Source organism: Mytilus edulis, chromosome 13 (assembly GCF_963676685.1).
Source record: "Mytilus edulis chromosome 13, xbMytEdul2.2, whole genome shotgun sequence".
NCBI classification, from domain to species: Eukaryota; Metazoa; Mollusca; class Bivalvia; order Mytilida; family Mytilidae; genus Mytilus; species Mytilus edulis.
In genome coordinates, this window is record NC_092356.1 from 34543951 (window position 1) to 34564834 (window position 20884).

Here is a 20884-nt window from a genome sequence, read left to right on the forward strand (position 1 = left end):
CATAAACATTTAATGCTCTTGTTAATTTTGGTACATTGATGTGTTTCGGAGTTTAGTGTCACGTCCATTTTCGCTAGTACAGATTGTTTTAAAGGGGAAAGCTGTAGCCCGCCTCCGAGCTTGCGATTTTCTCACTATGTTGAAGACCCATTGACGACTTAAGCTGTTTTGTGCTATTTGATCCGTTTGTTGTCTCCTTCACACATTCCCCGTTTCAATTATAAAATGTATTTGAACTGTAATGGGAAAAACAACTTGAGATAATGACAGCATCTTGTAAATTTCCCAAATTTATGCTTGATATCTATATGGCTGTATCAACTAGAGTAAATTTGTCACTAGTTTGTTCAATTGAGAACTTTTTAGCAATGTTTTATTGAAAATGTATTTTGAGTTGTTTTATTGCCGTCATATTTGTTTCCTTTGAAATTATTAACATTATTTTTCGTATGGATCTACAAAAAAGCGTAGGTGCAGGTAAGATATCCTTCTGAATCAAAATTTTATAGATTACCTCAACTGTATTTGGCAAAACTTTTAGAAACTTTGGTGCTCAATGCTCTTCAACTTCGTACTTTAATTGGTCTTTTTGACTTTTTGGGATTCGAGCGTCACTGATGAGTTTTTTATAGACGAAACGCGCGTCTGGTGTTAATACACAAGTTCATCCTCGTATCTATGAAGAGTTTATGTATATCAAAAATTGGCGGTTGTATTTTCAAATTTCATCTCTTTTGTTCATAACAAGCTTTATTTTGTGCATGGATATTGATAAACAATGTACATGTTTGTACTGTTTTGAATGTTTTAAATAGTCATTCTTGGATATTCAATAAAAAATCTTTCTGGGGATTTTTATATAGTATTACTTTCATTACTTTGTGTCCGATGTTTATGTTAAGTTATGCTATTACAATATTTGGTGGATTAAAACCATCAATTAAAAATATTCAATTGATTTTGTTTTATTAAGCTGTGAATACAAATGCATTCTCAAAGTTGAGACCTCAGTTAACGTATTATAAGATGTCTCTCTTTAAAATGAAAACCATAATTTTAATTTCTGTTCCCTTTCACTTATCATGATTTTTAAATATTTTTTTTAGATTAAATAATGTCATTTAGAATAGAGTGTCGTCCAATTTTCCACGACATCATAGAATGAGACATAACGAATTTATTATAAACATTAGTCTAATGACGATTGCAACAAATTGAGTGCAATCTTCTTACCCTTCAGGAGCATTTGATATCTTCATCCATATTTGGTGGTATTCGTGTGTCTGAGTTCTTAGGAGGTTCCTTTATAATGTTTTATCAATTGTTGTTTGTTTTTTCCCCTAGTTTTTGACATGGAGTTGATGGTGGTTTGACTTATGATGTGTGATTGTTCCATCAGAATCGTCTGCCTCGTTTGTTTTAAGAAAACTAGTTGATTGAATCATCAATTATAATTTTTAAATGCATGGCTAACTTGAAAATACTAAGAGCTTTGATAGCAATAAGCCCTTAGCATAATTCTGAATATCAAGTTTTTAATCTGTGGTAATAGTCATCCAAGTTAAGATTTTCCTGTTTGAAATGATTTAGCGGTTTAATCTTTTGGGTATATCTGTTTTAATTTCTACTTTGAATTGGATAGACATGCATATAACTAAGTTCGTGTCAAATATGTCATTATCTGCACTCGTTAAGAAAATCGTACATTATCTTTTAGAAATGCCAGCCAATTGTTCAATATTAGCAAAAAAGAAGTCTATTATAAACCTTCATTGTAAAAGACCTTAATTGACATTTTTCAAAGAACACATGAACAGCGTTTGAAATAGTAAACAGTTAAATAAACTTATACATGTGTTGATTTAAAATACCTCTATCATCATTTCCTTAAATGATTTTTTATGTGCCATTTTCTTGAACACATGTACAACAGCCTGTATAAAATATGATCCATTCATTTCATCTCCAATAATCCATGGCCCATTTTCTAAAATGATAATTATGTTTCAAATACATTTTGAATAGTTCTATACAAAAAAAATATGTTACATGTACAATTTTGGTATTATTTGTTTTTAACTTTTAAACTACGGTATAGCGGGGTTTTTTTCGAGGGTGTAAAATTACGCGATTTTCATTGAATAAGGTAAACGAAATATTTTGGGGGTTATTATTTTGGCGGATTCAAAACTTTAATCAATACCTTTGAATGTACACTTTTAATTTGGCGGAATTTGTCTTCGCGATTTTGTTCTATCCGCGAAAATAAGCGAAAATTTACACTCCGCGAAAAAACCCCGCTATACGGTATTTCCACATCAAACATCAAAACGAGCTATTCAGTCATTTAATAGATTAAAGTAATGATAACGCTTTAAAACATTATAGCTTTATTTGATATATACAATAAACTTTAATTATCGGGAAAATGCTACAACGACCATACCTTCTTTAGTTTTTTTTTGGTAAACATCATATGGACAATCAACTTTAAATTACAAAAATGCTGTTTGTAGAAATTCTTTCCTTTAAATTTTATAGTCAAAAATGCTAACTAGCCATCTAGTTACAACATCGCTATTTAAGCATTGACAGGCACAGAGTAAAAAAAAAAACTAATAAACATGGTCAAAATGGTCCAGAGGCTGGTTGACAGTTTGAACAGTTTTACCCGATATATTCTTTATCACTTTTAACGGTACTGTAATTACGATAAAGTTTTACCCTCAGAGGTTAAAAGGTGTTAAAGGGAAGATCAGAAGAATTAAGGAACATGATGCAGGTTATTTCTTATTTCTTACGGAGGACAACGTGTTTTACAAGAAACGATAGACATTCATATGGATTGGCTAGTACTATACCTCAACTTTACATTATATAGATTTTGTCCTCTCATTAAGTAATCCATAGTTTGGTGTTCGTGTTGAAAGGCTTTATCTGATCGAACTTGCAATAATAATACAACATATGCACTTAAGTCTGCTTGAAATCTTGAATTTACAATTGAACACGACTTTATGACAAAAGTGTTAATTTTAGTTTCACAATTATGAAGTTTCCATTTCTGTGAGGCAGAGATTGCATTTTCTGTAAACATTTCACAGATAAAGGGTTGCAGCTTACGAGGAAGCTTTTTGCTATAAAGTTCCACTTGAAGTTGAAGTCATCTTCGACATACTACCTGATATAACATTAAATAATTATTATATTATCAGCTAAATATTAATCCGCACACATTTTGATATCGTTATCATAACTAAAAACATTAAATGGAATGAATGATTATTGATTTTCTTTGTTACTATTGTACATTTGTACCTGGTTATATTTTTAAGTATAAAACATTCATAAATATTTTGTTTATATTGTAAAACTAAAAATGTATCATACTTGTCTTTGGTTTCGCTGTTACAACAAATAAATCATCTGTGTTTATCTTAGGAATCTGTACAGCAGCCAGTTCATCAAATACGTGCGTTTCTTCTAAAATTAAACACCGAGAGTGATGTTTAACTACAAAATTATTCTCTTTATTCTGTGGTATAGCAAAAGTACATTTTTCACCCATGCATATATTGAGAAATAAATACTTTACTTAGTGTAATTTATGCGTAGGTCTTAAAAAAAGTTACTTCATTGCATAAATTGAGAAACGCATTTTATCCAAATAATTTATACAACCTTGTTGAACACTTTTCATGATAAATTTAATTTCTTTGCTGGTAAGACTCATAAACATATACCTGCACAATCATGAAAGATACATAAAGTAAATAAAAACAAAACATATGTAAGTTCAAAAATTCTTCTATGTAGAATCTGAGGTTACTTGGTTGAGCATTGGAGTTTTTCTGATACCACAAATCAGTTCACATTGAAGATAAACAGTTTAAAAGGGAATTTATGTGGACTCTTTGCATGTAGTTATCTACATTTATTTATAAAGAATTGTAGAAGCATAAACAATACATAATGTACTAACAATACATTTTATAAATATGAGTAGAAAAATATTCAAGTAGAATAATGATTTCACTTTGTTGTATCAAAATTAAATGTATATACCTGTTAAGTCATATGTACTTATAATGACAATTTTTGGCTTGTTCTTAAAAGCCGGAGATTGTCTGATCATTTCAAAGAGTACTTCTGTGTTTATTTCGATGCCATCTTTGTCATATACATGTCCTGGTTTATAGTCATATCCACCACCGAAGATAACTATAACTAGACTATCAAAAATTGCATTATCGTCCTTGCTTAAATGTTGCTCTAGGAACTGCATCATATCCTGTAAGTAAAACAGACAGATACAATTGTATTACAAGTTTGAGCTTTCTAAAAAGCTATGGACTGCTTCGCTCTATTCTAACTTAAGGTAATATGTGTGCATGTTGTTGAAATAGTATTGTAAATGTGGTATTTTTACATATTCATTTAAAATAAATGGATATACTTTAAGAGTGTGCGTTATACACCCATGCTTTTAAAAATATTAAATTACTTGTAAATTAAAACAATTGAAAACTGACACGACTCTTGAGGTGTACCTCTATGGGGGTGTACCTAGATTGTCAGAAGTTATAAAATACAGATGATGCGTGTTTTTAAACATTGTATAGAAACATTGTTTAGCAAAGCAGATAGTGCAAGATGCAGAGAAACAAAGCAAATACACACGTATTAATAATTGATATTTCAATATTGAATGTATCTGTGAGATATATGCATAATAAAACGAACATAAAAAGTAAAATCACAAAAATACTGAACTTAGAGGAAGATCAATTGGGAAAGTCCAATAATTTAATGAAAGTTGGTCGGAACTGAAAAAACACTTAGTTAATTTTCCGGCACATTGATTATAGATGGCGTGTATTTCGATTCAAACTAATAGCTCCGCACAGTGATGCTAAGCAAAAAGTACACATGTCAAAGCAACTGTAATTTCACTCAATTAAATTAACAAATGAAATAACCTTCTGAACCGAAATTTTATAAAGGAACTTATTCATCAGTAAAATCTAGCACAGCTAATTGATCCTATACTGAACATTAAAACAATATTATCTCAAGAGTTTTAAATACTATTTTGCTTAAAGGCGTGAATAAACGTATAATTATGGCTAATCTTTATCTGTATAAATGTGTTACAGTAAATATCGAGACGCCATTCCAAAAACAAAATTAAAAATAATTTATGTCAAGTTACATGAGTAAGAAACTTCGAACTTTTATCAAGTATTTAACAGGACTTCCCCGACTATATTAACACAAAAATCAATTGGCGTCGTATATCTTTCCACATGCAAGGGAAGTATAAACTTTTACAGCATTAACCTTTCATTTCCTTTAATTCCATTAATGTAAAAAGAACCTTGACAATTACACCCCTTGGATGGTGTAAACTTCCAATAAAAAGTGTATAGTGTTAATTGTGTATGTCATTTGGTGCTATGGTGTAACGTGCAATCGGAAATGGACGGAATGAATTGTGTACGACAGTTAAAACTAGAGACAACATTACAATCTAATCAATGATTCCAGCTACCGAAGGGTTAAAGTGTAAAATAACTTCTTCTTGTTAACTAGTGAACTATCTATCTGTGTTCATTTATACAATGCAAACCTGTATGGAATTTCATTTGGTTACCTATAATTTCATCGAACCTAATGTATTTTGATATATCCTTTTCCAACATATATGCACATATAATTATCATATACATGTACATATATATCAAATTGACATCTATCAAAGAACTTTGCATAAAACTGTACCTGACGTCATTTTGAACTAGCAGTGAGATGTGAGATTCTGTTCTGTGTTCGGTACAACTGCCAAACTGCGTTTTGGTTTTTTTTACCAAAACCGTGTAGTGAATTTTTAATGATAAATTAAATATAATCTTGACATTATTTATCGAAGGTCACTTGCGATGTCCCCTGAACATCAAAACCAATCTTTAAACAGTAATTAAAAAGATCATAGCGAAGACTGTTTTACATAATAGTACAACATTTGAAACCTTAATGCAAAGATGATGAATGTTATTTAAGTACTTTTGATTTTCGAGTTCAAAGGTACAAAACATTGCCCTATCAATACCTTCTCTTTTTTGTATACTTTAATGTTACATTAACATACATCTCTCGAAGTATCTCTGATAACATCAGCTCCTTTTGATTCATACTGCATATGCTTAAAAAGTTGTAATATAGAGGTTTTATCAAAGTCTAAAACACTTTCACACTGGCTAGCATAATGTGCTGCCTCAGACATGGTATTATATTTTTCTGGCAACTGTGTGGTATCTGTTGATGTTTCATCTGTGCGTTGTTGGATACATTGAAAATTCGATATACTTAGAAATTTTCCTTTCTTTTTGCCAGTCATATCGTAAACCTTCAAAGAACACAAATAACAGATATTGACATATAAAAATCTTGCGATAATAATGTTAGCCATATATAAAGGAAATCATTTGCATATGAGGACATTTTCATAATAAGTGTATAATGTTGATAATCATTTCACATATATTTTTGTATAAAAATTTGATATTCTAAAAAGCTTATAAAACTAAGTCTAAAATTATTCCAAAGAGAATATATTAAAAGAGACTTTTACATGAATTTACATTACAGATGTTTACAAAATATCATTTAAAATTATTTTAAAATCCTACAACCAGCATCAAAAATAATACCAAACTCTAATAGAAATTTCTGGTAAAGGACAAATTAATTAAAAAAATATCCGGTTTACAAAATGAAAACAACACTTTAAAAAATCTAATGTACAAATGCAGAGCAACTTTAAGAATCAGAAGACTAAAAGGAACATTTTACTGTGGTTTCATTTTTATTCGTTGGATATCAATTTTCGTGGATTTTGTGGGAGAATTTGAACGACGAAATTAAATGGTCAACAAATGACAAATTCCCTAAAGACATGTTATTTTCCTTAATCCACAAGTGTTGGTACCTACAAATAATAAGTAAATCCACAGTTGGTAAAATGAAGGCAAAAACTGGAAACAAATGATACACAACGGCAGCATCTAGAATTTATCGCTTTAAACCATCCTGTACTGTTTGTGATTTTGTGAATACATGTATGTATCTATAAATAAACTCATCATAGATACAAGGATTACATTTTGTGTTTACGTCAGACGCGTGTTACGTCTATTAAAGACTCATCAATCCAAAAAAAGTTAAAAAGGCCAAATAAAATACGAAGTTGAATATATCTTGGTACTTTTCAAAAGGCTGTTCTATGGCTGCAAGCTCTAGAATATCGTATGAGATAAGAAATGTTTACTCCATTCGCGGATGAAATTGGTATATATAATGCTGCTAAAATATCTAAATTGAAATGTTCATGTTTGCCATAGACGCTACTAACACTACGATGACCGCTGTAGTAAATATAATTAAAAACATCTAAGGCGGAGGAAGCTGTGTCTATTTTTTATTTGAATTCTAGTTCATGATGATATAACTATGGAATATAATTAAAAACATCTAAAAATAAGGCGGAGGAAGATGTGTCTATTTTTTATTTAAATTCTAGTTCATGATGATATAACTATGGAACTTAATCAAAAGTGTTTGGATAATTCAAGTGGGAACTCATCAATATTCTTGATAGAAATTAAATGATCTAGCTTCCATGGTCTTTAGCTGGTTGTTAGTATTTCACTGGATGTTTTCGTATTATTCACAGAGTGATGTCACACTAAAATATGTCTCAGAAGAGCAATGTTAAAAAAATTCATAGTGAAATACTTTTGAATGCTGGTTTCTAATATATGGTATTAAATAAGGCGTTCTCCCAACAATAATGCTTCAGATAACTAGTGTCCGGAATTTTGTAAGGTCAAATTCCGTAGAAAAATATGTCAAACATCCTATTTCGGCTGGTCAAAATGAACATATACAAAACAGGTACGTGAGCTTCGTTGAAATGTGTGAACAAAGAGGCAACATCAACTTCATAAAAATCTCCTTGAATTGCGATCTTTAAAAAAATATATATTTTTTACATATACTAATATTGTCACTGAATTTTACATGTATAATCTTGGCTTCTTTTTGCATGCTGTTGCTTAATAACAAATAATTTTCCAGCTTATCTAACATTCTCAATTACCTGTCTGCTTTCACAGATCTTTGCAAAGGATTCTTTAGAACACATTTTGATGTCACTTTTCTTAACAATTTTTAATCTTGTTGTTAAATCCGGCCAATCTACAAGTAAAAGAGAGAACACAAATTTGTTACAAATAGAATATTTTTTTTCAAACCATTTGAATAAACATGTCATAAGGCAGTGGAATCTATTGTCAATCACACAGTATATTATGCTCACACAAATGTTGCTACAATGTACCAAATTGTAGGGCATTCTGGTAAGTAAATCAGAGAAAGAGGGAAAACAAAACATACATGGTCATTATTTGTAGGAGGAAATCAGTACACAGTAAACAGGAAGTTGATGAGCGATGCAAATCAATCTGAAAATGCATAACAGGATAAATCATGTTCACATGAAGCTTTTTAGGAAATTGCAAGAAATTCATATTTTAAGTTCCAAAGTCACGTGTAGGGAATTTCATACATGAACATTATTTATGGGGGTATATAAGTATCTTGAACTTGAAAACGCATCCCACACTCAAAATGTTCACATATAGCATGATAAAAAAATTCTTGATGTCTGAAATCTCGTTTCTAAATAAAATCGCCACGAATATTTAAATGGATGGATGATCAGACAGACATACATACATATGGGCGATCAGGTGTAAAACTGTCTTTGTGTAATCTTTCCTCGGAACGGGTAAATATAAACAATAGCAAGCGTAAACTTATGTCTATGTATGTATACCCTGTCATTCTTTGAAATGAATGGAAAAACAAATATTATAAAAGGCTTGGAGGCAGACCAGAATATAACAGAAACATTGCCTACCTCACTTATATTGTACTTAATTTGGTATATAAAAATCAAGAAACTATGATCTGTAGATTATTAAAAATTTGATAACAAAATATTTCTGAGTGTTGTATTTTGAAAAAATCATAGCTATATCTTACTTACAAATGAAAGTGACTTATTTGAGTATGTAATCTTAAGATCAATCTTAGGGAAGAAATAGCATGTGTGAATCAATTTACAGAACAGACATTGCTATGGTAAAGAAGGAACGACAAGTGAAAGATTTAAAATTCAAAATTGCATATCAATATGAAGTCAATACAGATTTCCATACGACACCGCTGCAAGCGTAAATTACATTATTATAGGTTATGAAAAAAATAATATAATTGTTGCATTAATATGTTTACGAGAACAACATATTGAATAATTATTCGTCAGAAGCAACTAAAATAGTCAGACAGTCATAGGATCTACTTAGACGAGTAATTTTTTTGAATAACCTATCTTTTCGAAGAAATACTGAAGAGAGTTATCTTACATTTCAATAGAAGCATTTACTACATATATATGAATATATTTGAATATTTTTTGTATAAAATCCTTCATTTTATATTCCATAGAATGCTGAATTTAGTAAAATATAGAGGAGATTACAGAGCAAGGTGACCATTATATAACTTCTCGAAGTTACTTCATATAGCTTTGAAAAACTAATAATTATAATTATATAAGGAACGTAACATGTAATGCAGTGAGTGTCGTTTGTTGCTGTATATTATATGTGTTTTTAATGAAATGTTTTCGTTAAAATTGTTTAACCTTATTAATTAGTATTGTTATTAGGGGTATTCATACCACAACATTATACAAATTGAATGTGAATGGTATGACATTCAAATTATAAATAACTTTAAAACTTTAAGTCTCAATGTATTCACATGATTCCATTAATTCATATATGCCTATAAGAATATAGTTTCTAAAGGAAAATAGTATTTAAACAGTCCGAAAACCCCTTTTTTAGCAAAGAAACATCAATATATAGTTTTCGTTTGTCAGAAAAATATTAATATCACAACAGAACTGAACTCCGAGGAAAATTCAAAACGTAAAGTCCCTAATCAAAAGACAAAGTCAAAAGATAAAACACATCAAACGTATGGACAACAACTGTCATATTCCTGACTTGGTACAGGCATTTTCTTACGTAGAAAATGGTGGGTTGAACCTGGTTTTAAATTGTTAAATATCTCATTTGTATGATAGTCGCATCTAATTCCAGTATATTGACATCGATGCGTAAATAAAACAGACATAATAGGTAAAATTGTCAAAAAAAGGCACTAAGCGTTTAAGAGGGATTAGCTTTAGTTCTTAATGAGAAAAAAAATTGTCTATGATAATTTTATATCCAAGTAAAAAAAATATGTATAAATGGACACCTGTGTAAATAATGTTTACAAATGTAATTGACGAACTATTTTTAAAGATAAAAAAATAGACTTATTTTGAACATAACTCTATAGACAATATTAGAAAAGTAACTTCTTTTTTATTGCCCCTAATCATGACTTATAAAGATATATAATTCTGTTGAAATGAGCCAAACAACTGTTGATGCATTATGTAAGTCAATAATAGTTACTCCTTAAGATCTATATTCATACAGTCTACGATGTGACTGAATGTAGAGATTATTTTTTTTTCAAGATTTAAGTAAGTGTTGCTAAAAAAAGATAAAAAAACAAATAATATTTAAACTTGCGACTAGGATTCCACAGAAAAACATTTCTATCCTACTCATTTGGCACACAAAAATCGTTTTTAAACAGATAACATGGTTTTATATATTATTTATCTGATACAGGTATACATTCGACAATCGTTCTCACGTAAATGACGGGTTAGACGTTCAGTTACGTATACCGGTCAACAAGTAAACCACATTTTTTTTGTGGTAAGTTTTTTGTTTTTTAACAAAGCAAACTATCGTTACGCATTTTTTTTTTATTTTCTTTATGTTGTCGTGTTAACCTAATAAGTAACAGATTAGTTCAAACTGAAATTCTCGTCTAAAACTTGTTATTATTTCTTTTGGGAACATCGTAAAAATGCAATTACGAGCATATCAGATTATTTTGAATACTTCCGGTTTAAACTGATAAAAGCTTAACATTATGCACAGGATTTTTCAGCAAAATTTCATGCAGAATAGCAATACAAGCATTTTTTTGCGGCATGAAGGGATACGTTCTATGCTTTCTTTTCTGTTTGAACATAATTAAAAGATCTAGAGGTACTATAGGTAGACAGTAAATTTGTTTAACAATCTTAAAAAGTGCTATAAAACGCACTCATTCGTTATAGGATTAAGTTATAGGGTGTATTTTCATTTATTGGTCAGACATGTAAATGCAGCCACAAATTTTGGTATAACACATATTATTCTAAAATTGTACATTTATACCAAAATTAATAGAAAAGTAAAGGTAAATGGTTGCATTTTAAATAAACATTTTGGATAACAGGTATCCTCCACCAGTTTGATGTACAATGGTATATTCACGAAGTACTCTATATCATAAAAATCGTAAACGTAAAACAAAAATTAAAAAAAAACAAAAAACAATGCGTGTACAAAAGTAAGTTGTGTAATTTATAATTCTGATAGACCAAATGTCAATCATAGACAGAAGACAAGGCTGTGTCATATTCATATGATCCATCGCCTCGTTAAAATTATCGTTGCCTATTATTCAGACGTTTTAATATAAATACATATAGTTATATAGACGATATGAGTATTTAAAATTTTAAAATTTTAACATTTTAGAACTATTCAATCGTTATTGAATTATTTATTTGTTTCACATTCAAAACATTAAAAGAAAAATTAAAATATATCAATAACGCTACATTTTTGAAATAAAAATAAAAAGTCTTTAGAAATGTGGAACGATACTAAGAATAACTAATTCTATTAAAAAATAAAAAGTTAAGTAGAATCCGTATGCTGGTAACATAATAGAAAATTAATAAAATATAATAACGGTTTCAATTCATCACTTTTACTAGTAATTTCACTGCTATCACAAATCTTCAGCTTGTTATGTGACTTGTATACATAAGTGTAATATAAAACAATTGATGATTGACGTTAACAATAGTATGACCTTTAAAAAATACAAGGGAGACTAATATTATCATTTTAAGTTTTTAAGATGTTACGTTAAAATTAAAATGTAATTCATCATTTAATCCCAGGTTGAGAATGGAAGGTGATTAGGTGCCACGATATATCAGTAGCATGAGTTCAAATCCCGGCAAGGGAAGAATGTTTGTGCATGAGCGTGTTTGAAATGCAATGGGAATTAATATTGAACAGTTACCATTGATGTTTTCTATTGCCATCTGTCTGTATTTCTCCGTTTCGTATGTCTCTTTTGCCATGCTGACCTGAATAGAAAAAGGTGCATTATTTTAAAACAAAAAGGTTCAGAAAGCATGCTTTATTTTGAATACTTGTTAAATGTGCTTTGAACTAGCTTTCAGTAACTCGGAGTTCACAATGATGGGAGATTTCTATCTTATGTCTGTCTGTTAAATTATTTGTAAATATTTGAATCGTTTCGATGTAAACTTCACTGACGAGTTTTTGAAATGAGAAATCAAGGAATACGGGGTATATACCTTATCTCTGTATTGATTAGTTTCAATTAAATCAATATCAGAGTTCTTATATGGAACGTGGTATAATTTTTACAAGATATCAGAAGAATTAGATCAACTAAACAATTATAATATGGAAAACAGTCAAAGCTCATGCTATCTCAAACTCATGGATCATTTCAATAATATCAATGATAGAAACATTATATTTTGTATTCAAGAACAGTGGTGATTTTGGGTGATTGGGGAGATACAAGACACGATGAGTTAATAAGAGTAAGTTCAACGTTGCCTTTTTCCGGTAATCATAAATCCATGGATAGGATAATGGAATTTAAAAGAAATTAATAGTTTATATTGACGGATTCGGTAAGGTAAGTTAAAACATATGAAATCTGAAATAAATGTCTGTCTCACGTTTGGTCTGTTGATGCAATCCAATTCAGCACCATCTGGCCAACCAAAAACTGTAAATGTAGAATACATCTTAGCTCAATCGGTATAAAACATATATATGTGGTAATTACGCCATATTTGTGAGGATACAATTTCTTTTCATTCCCTCTAACACTTTTAGATGCAAGAAAAGTTTTCGACATGTTGAATGTACCGATTGTTGAATACAGATTTTGTGTTGTCTAAAGCTAAGATATTTCATAAAACGTAATCACTTCTATAAAGTTGGTACAACCTAAAAATAAGAGAAATGACAGTCAGTAGATCAACATGATATCTGACAAGAACACAAGAACAACTCTGGTTTTCAGCTGCTTGTTTGTATGGATATTGCTGCTCATTGTTTAATTTTTTGTTTATTTGTTTTAATGATTGTATTTCGTTTTATCGTTTCTGTAGGGATATAATTTTTTTTACCGAAAATACCGGTATGTTGGTATCTGTGCCTTTATTTCATTTTAAGATAAGTGAACACCTATTTATAAACTTCAAGTGTTTTGTTTTAAAATTAAGTGTGCAGTACAAAGATAATTCTATTGAGAGTAATCAATTATCTTATTAGAATGAACATGATCAAAAAAAATATATACAAAATAAAAAGATTGAATCGAGAATATCATTCGGAAATTAACAAAAATTTGAAAATGAGAGTTCTAATACCTGGCAATTGCACTTCAGGAATATCAATCAATCCTGGAAAGAAGAATAAGTCTTTGTCGTCACTATGTTCTAGAATCAATACTTCTGCCACAGACTGCTGTCCTTTACCAGGTACCATAGCACTAGTTAGACACTTATTTGCCTTAGAGAAAACAAAATACAAATGCCTTTTAGTTAACTGATGTGCAGACAAATAAAACGAAAGTTGCTCATTTCGTTTGATATATTTTTTTCCACCTCGTACCTGGAATTATGAGATACTTTCAATACGTCAATAAAAAGGTGTTGTCAACAGAGATGAGAAAAACATACAAAAACAGTATGCCATTGAACTCTTCCTACTATCTCTTTTACACGGCCTCTCACGTCTTACGTACACTGAACACAGGAGGAAAGTTAACATATATTGCAATATAAATAGTATTCAGTTTGTATGAATCACTGATACCATTTACACTGATTATGTATATATTGTTACCTTAAACGATGTAAAATTATGAGCAGTGGTATTGTACGATATACGCCAATTAAACACCAATGACACAAATACCAAACTTAAATCTATAATGAAACATTGAAATGGATTGTTTTTCACTCAAAATCATCTCAGATCGTATACAAAACTATATAAACAGGTACCTAGTCAGGATTATGACAGTTTTTGTTAATTCGTTTGATATGTTTTGGTATTTGCATTTGCCATTTGCTTCTTGACTTTCTTGACGTGGGACAGGTATATACAGAATGTGCAGGGGTTAACATCATTTGCTGGCACAATACCATTTCATAACCTGAAACAGTGGCGTTACGGTACATTAGACCAAACTATTCAAATCAGGTTAAAAGGACTCAACTCATTAGATCGATGTTAACAAGAAAAACATCTAACAAAAACACAGACCGAACGTGGCAGGGAATTGATACATCCCCACAACACAAAAAAAGACAAAAAGTACATATCCGAGAGTGTTCGCAGTTAATGACAGTTAACTCAAAGCTTATAGCAACAAATAAAAAATAGCATGTATAGAAGACTAACATAGCAATCAGTACATATCCAGCACCCAATAGATTAGGTATAAAAATGTCATCAGCAGTCAGAGAAAAACATGACATTGTACAATGCCAAACTATTGGTATTAATAGTTTCTTATAGAACCGTGAATGTGCATGTATAATATTAATATGTAGCAAGGCTCAATTTACTGATATTACAATCAACATCTATACCAATAAAAACTTCTTTTTTTCCTCTCTAAAATGGAGGCGCAAATCTGTTTACTACATAGTTTCTAAATATTTTTTGAGAACATGAGTTTAACACTACTGTATGATCTTTCATTGACGGATACTGCCTTTTCCGTGAAAAACTCTGGTTTCAGTGAACATCATTCGTGCGTTTAACATGTTAAAGGCCATCGTCACCTCCGTTCCAATGTTAGCGAGTGGTTGAAAAACTAAAGTGCTATGTTGCACGAATTATTCGGCAAACGTAAATCTCAATATTGACAATCAGCACTACTGTCATTAGGGAATTATGATTTACTACTTACAAAACAAACATTATTTCCAGTTTATCCTGCACAATGACGATCACTTAGACGCTTGGTTAATGTTAATACAGGCGATCCCCTCTTTCTGGTAAATGACGTCATAAAGGCTCGCACAAATGGCGATATTTTGTCCGGAGAAGGATGAACTCGAAAATGGTCTATCTATTTACATTCGTAAAAAATAATCAATTGCAATATTAGAATGAATTTGATATTCACCTCCCACGAAGATAAAAGACTCAATGGAAACTATGTGACAGTATTTTCTTATTATAAAGTGATAGTTAGTTTAACCAAGATAAGGTGCACTAATGTCAATTGATGGGTAATGCTCCGACACATGTAACACAAACCCCTTTTCTAAATCATAAATAGCAGATAAAACATAATTTATGAATTAAAATACCTCTTCCATCATTTCCATAAATGACTTTTCATGTGCCATATTCTTAAAGACGTGTATCAACGCCTGTATGAAGTATGAACCATTCATTTCTTCTCCAATGACCCAAGGTCCGTTTTCTGAAACAAAACCCATAGAACATGTATCCAAATAGAGTTAACCATTGATAGTTATTCAGACTGTAATGATAAGTTACTTAATACTTAATACATTAAACAAAACTTTTGAGAAAGATCTAAATACACCGGTAAATATCATATTGGATACTTCCAACATGTGTTGATATTTAAATGCATATAATGAACTAATATAACTAACTTATTTCAAATAACTAAAACATCAATCCGAAGTCAAAGCGAACGTGGCTATAGGTTTTAATATACTTGATGTAAATACTGTGTTTCAAATACAGTTACTTTTTACCACATATATGCACCATCTTCTGATAATATCTTCCACATATATTTTGTTTGTACGTTAAATTCCTATATATTAACTGAAATTTTACAGGAGTTTGTGAATTGTCTATGGTAATCTTTCATCAATAGTTTTAAAAGTATTTTGTAGAAATGACACGCATGATCTGGCATAATACTCAAAAGCATGGTATTTATAAAGTTTGCTTTTAGAAAGGAAACAAGCATTATCAGTGTTTCTCAATATGTTAATTATACAAGCGCTTTCAAAGTGTATACACGGAGATGATGAATGAACTTATATGGTATATAAAACATACCCTCATAACAGCAAGATACATTAAGAAGCCAATATTGAAACAATATGAAGCAGGAATACTTATTTTTATTACAAGCGTATTGAAATATGTACAATTATATACTGGCAATTGTTATGGTAAACCCGCTTTAGAACGTTAACAGGTTAACAGTAAAAAAATCACTGGTTATAATTAAGTCAGACAAACAGTTCCAGCACATATCGTTCATTTAACTATATTGAGAGAATCAAGAGGCTATAAAATAACCATACTTGTGCTAGGTTGTGATGACACCACAAAAAAATCGTCTTCATTTGACTCTGTCTTTTCAAGTTCTTCATGAAAAAGAAAATAAATTTTTAAAGGTTTGCATCTTTCAAAATATCACATAATATACAACAACAAACAAACAAACAAATAATTTATTAGAGTCTCACCACAATCTCTTTATTACGGTTATGTTTAAAGGAACGGAGAAGTCACTATGTATTTTCCTTGAATAATCACCAATTTTGATAAAATTTGTGTGTATAAGAATAAATAACATATACAAATTGTTTGCCTGTAGTTTACCATATATAGGCAAATTACTTGTTTTTGGTATGAATACGTATTTTCGTGGTAAAAAAAGAAATTGTTGAAAATTGTTTGGTTTTTTAACCGTCAAAGGCATTCATAGTTTATCCAGTCATTTTACATTATACGCAGCTCAGTATGATATGTCCTTCATAAGCAATAAGAATGTAACAAATTGATATCAATTTTTTTCAAAGCTTGAAGGTTTTTTTAAACAGATTAGACCAAAACACTTAAATTGTTAATCTGTTAATGAAGTTTGTTTCACAACTATTTTCAATTTCCATACGAATTCTAGTCAACTAATGCTGCTTCTTTAACATTAAATCATAATGTAATTGTTTTTGGTCTTGCATGTTTGGTTATGTACGACTGGAACCGTTCTAAATTGATTGATACAAACTTTGTAAATTTGATCCGAAACAATTGAAGTTTCAATAAAAAAGTAGTCTGTGGTTTTATTTCTGAACGGACAGCCATCACAAGACACCAAATGGCGAGAGTGTAAATAAAATGCTTATCTATACTTAGCGAATGTTCAATGAATTCCTTTTGTAGACGAAAAGCGCGTCTGGCATAAATATAAAATTTTAATCCTGGTATCTATGATGAGTTTATTTTAATGGTGTTGCAGTAGATGCATATGTAGACACGTTTTTTCAGTGATGCTTTAGGTCTAAATATAAATAAACAAGATGTATCGTAATTGCACATTACCAAAACAACCCATATCAAACAAAGATGTAAAATTGTGTACCTTCAAAATTGCATGTGTGTATAATGACAATTTTTGGTTTATCTTTAAAAGCTGTGGACCGTCGAATCATTTCGAATAGTTCTTCTCGTTCGACCTCGATGCCATCTTTGTCATATATTTGGCCAGGTGTATACCTATATCCACCAGAGAAAATTACTACAACTAAGCTATCAAATGTTGCATTATCGTCTTTATCTAATTGTTCAGCAAGGAATTCTCTCATATCCTTTAAGAAAAAATATAAATAAGGTAAATATAACAAAGTATAAAACACCCCAACCTAGGAAATAAAGACAACAAGGACATGTAATATATCAACAAGAATTATCTAAAATATATAAATAAATATCGAGCTACTTCTCATTTACTGTTAAACACATAAAATGCCGACTATCTATTTCCGCTTCTCTTCACTATGGTATAAGTAGTTACTACTGTGATCATAAGCCATGAATCCCGCTCTTGCGGGTGCACCCGACTCCAATCTTAATTGACTAGGATTGTCAGTTTTCCTATCGAAGGTCGGTGGTTTTTCCGGGCACTCTGCCTTCCTCCACTAATAAAAACTGGCCGTCAATAAATAGCCTTAATGCAGTGCTTACAAATAGCATTAAAACACCAAAAATCAAATAAAATCAAATCTTCACTATACGATGACCGTAGGTCGACATACATGTATTACAAAGCAGTCTTTATCCCTTATCATAGATGTTTGAATTTTTATTCAAGGCTAATTGTATTTTTAAATTTGACATACATTTGTTTGTTTCTGTGGACTAAGGCAGCGTTATCGGTATCAAGACATTTTAATATCACTGTCACTTAGTTGAAATGATAGTTAATTAAGACCAATTTGTGATATTACCATAACGTACAACTGTTAACAGTAATTTATTCCACTTAAATTGTTAGTATGTGTCTATGGGAATATATGTTATTAATTAATACATCATATCAGCTGTATATAGTGATGCTTTAATTATAGTCCTTGAGAATATTTTTCCTTTGGTCAAGGCCTGTAATCAAGAATTATAATTAAAAAATAAGAATAAAAATTATCTACAGAATATAATCAATGTATCCAATATATTAGCATGCTATTGTTTTCCCACACAATACACTTGAAAATAGATATCACTATTATTTGATAAAAAATATTCATATTCTTTAAAAAAAGTTTTAGAAGCAAACCTTTGAATGGTTTTATACTAGTAATTTTGGGGCCCTTTATAGCTTGTTGTTCGGTGTGAGCTAAGGCTCCGTGTTGAAGGCCGTACTTTAACCTATAATGGTTTACTTTTTTAAATTGTTATTTGGATGGAGAGTTGTCTCATTGGCACTCACACCACATCTGCCTTTATCTACTTAACCAATGTTAAACTTCAATAATTACCTCCCCTGAAATGTGCCTTTTGATATCGCTTCCTCTTGTTTCATACTTTATCCCCTTGAAAAGTTGTAAAAGAGACGTTAAATCAAAATCCATACGACTGCGACACTGGTTTATAAAATCTGTTTTGTAGCTAGGGAAATTTTCTGATGATGCTGCTGTGCTTTGATCAGGTCCTTGAACGTTTGACATGATTAACAATTTTCCTTTCTTTTTTCCTGTCATATGGTTAACCTACAATATAAAAGAGAAGGCTTTTGAAATAAAACGTAATCACAACCACGATCATTATTGTTATGCATTAAAATTTAGAAATACGAATTAATCCCAAGACAATACTTTAATGACTACTATGTGTTATGGTAAAAAAAATGATGATTTATCTCAAAATCAGTTTAACTTTACTGGCGTGTCGTATGCAAACATTTAAAAAAAATCAAAACGGTACCATAAACTAAGAATATGCTGATACACAAAATACAATTAGTCATCAAAGGTACCAGACTTAAAAGTTGTGGGAAATACGACCAAGGTAACCTTTTACTGAGATAAGAAAATCCTTAGTATTTCGAAAAATTCATACTTTTGCAAACAGGTAATTTATAAATATGTAATTAACATTCATGTCAACACGGAAGTGCTGACTACTGGGCTGGTGATACCCTTGGAGACGATACGTCCACCATCAGTGGCATCGACCCAGTGGTGTAAATCGTTATCAAAGTTACCAGACTTATAATTTAATACTGTTGCCTTTATTTATATTTTAATACACCAGACGCGCGTTTTGTCTACATGAGACTCATCAGTGACGTTCAGATCCAAATAGTTATTAAGCCAAACAAGTACAAAGTTGTAAAGCATTGAGGACCCGAAATTCCAAAAAATTGTGCCAAATAGGGTTTTAACCGCCCTTTTGTTTTCTCTATTATCAAACTTTGTATCTTTAAACTACCTTTCCAAGTCTGCTTTTATAAATGTCGGTTAATTGCTCCTCAGTGCAACATACAATTTCAGATTTCTTTACAATTTGCATTCTTTTTTCTAGATTTGGCCATTCTACAAGTACAAAATAACAATATACATGTATACACCCTTTTCAAATGTTGCAAATACAAAATAATCATACTGGTAGTAACTATTTGTATACCAAAGTTTCAAAGATTCAAAACAAACCGGACATAGCTATATAAATATAGTTAATTGCTACCTTAGTTTGCTATTAATAAGTATTGAAATGTGCATTGTTATTAAATGTAATATCAGGATTTAGTTCAAATATAATCTTAAATCAATCCTTATTCTATCTTATTCATTCTAATGTGACGTCATTTTTAATTTTTTGATGATCTGTTTTACAAATTCAAATGTAACGTCATTTTTTGTCATTTTTTACAATTTCAAATATGCCGTCACTTGGCGTTGAGGTTTAAACTTATTCGGATGTGTTGCATTTTGTCGGGTTATGTAATGTATTTCAGTTGTTTCCTGTAATTAGTTAATACTTCAGTTTTATCATATATCTTTTGTATAGTCATTTTATAAAATCAACTGTTTGCAATAGTATAAATTATTCTAAATAATAGGGATGCTCTGGTACCTAAAAGAAAACCCTGGCCGTTTTTGACACAACTTTTTTGAATTTTTGGTCCTCGATGCTGTTCAACTTTGTACTTGTTTCGGCTTTCAAACTTTTGTTTCTGGGCGTCACTAGTAAGTCTTGTGTGGACAAAATATACATCTGGCGTATTAAAA

General features: G+C 30.4%; 1 protein-coding gene across 5 annotated transcripts in view; it reads right to left on the reverse strand.

Moving 5' to 3' along the window:
- Positions 1-20884, reverse strand: part of LOC139501405 (uncharacterized) — a 41137-nt gene that overhangs the window by 13939 nt on the left and 6314 nt on the right. For all 5 annotated transcript variants that reach the window (XR_011658551.1, XM_071290456.1, XM_071290458.1 and 2 more), the window contains 13 exons: positions 20085-20188; positions 19133-19363; positions 17740-17965; positions 16679-16741; positions 15695-15810; positions 13736-13877; positions 13037-13086; positions 12340-12406; positions 8159-8256; positions 6149-6406; positions 4066-4291; positions 3391-3483; positions 1872-1987 (listed from right to left, as the gene is read on the reverse strand). Coding sequence is in view for 4 of the 5 variants with exons in the window: in XM_071290456.1 (XP_071146557.1) it covers positions 1872-1987; positions 3391-3483; positions 4066-4291; positions 6149-6406; positions 8159-8256; positions 12340-12406; positions 13037-13086; positions 13736-13877; positions 15695-15810; positions 16679-16741; positions 17740-17965; positions 19133-19363; positions 20085-20188 (1790 nt within the window). In the remaining variant the exon portion in view is untranslated. The remainder of the gene's footprint in view (positions 1-1871; positions 1988-3390; positions 3484-4065; positions 4292-6148; positions 6407-8158; positions 8257-12339; positions 12407-13036; positions 13087-13735; positions 13878-15694; positions 15811-16678; positions 16742-17739; positions 17966-19132; positions 19364-20084; positions 20189-20884) is intronic.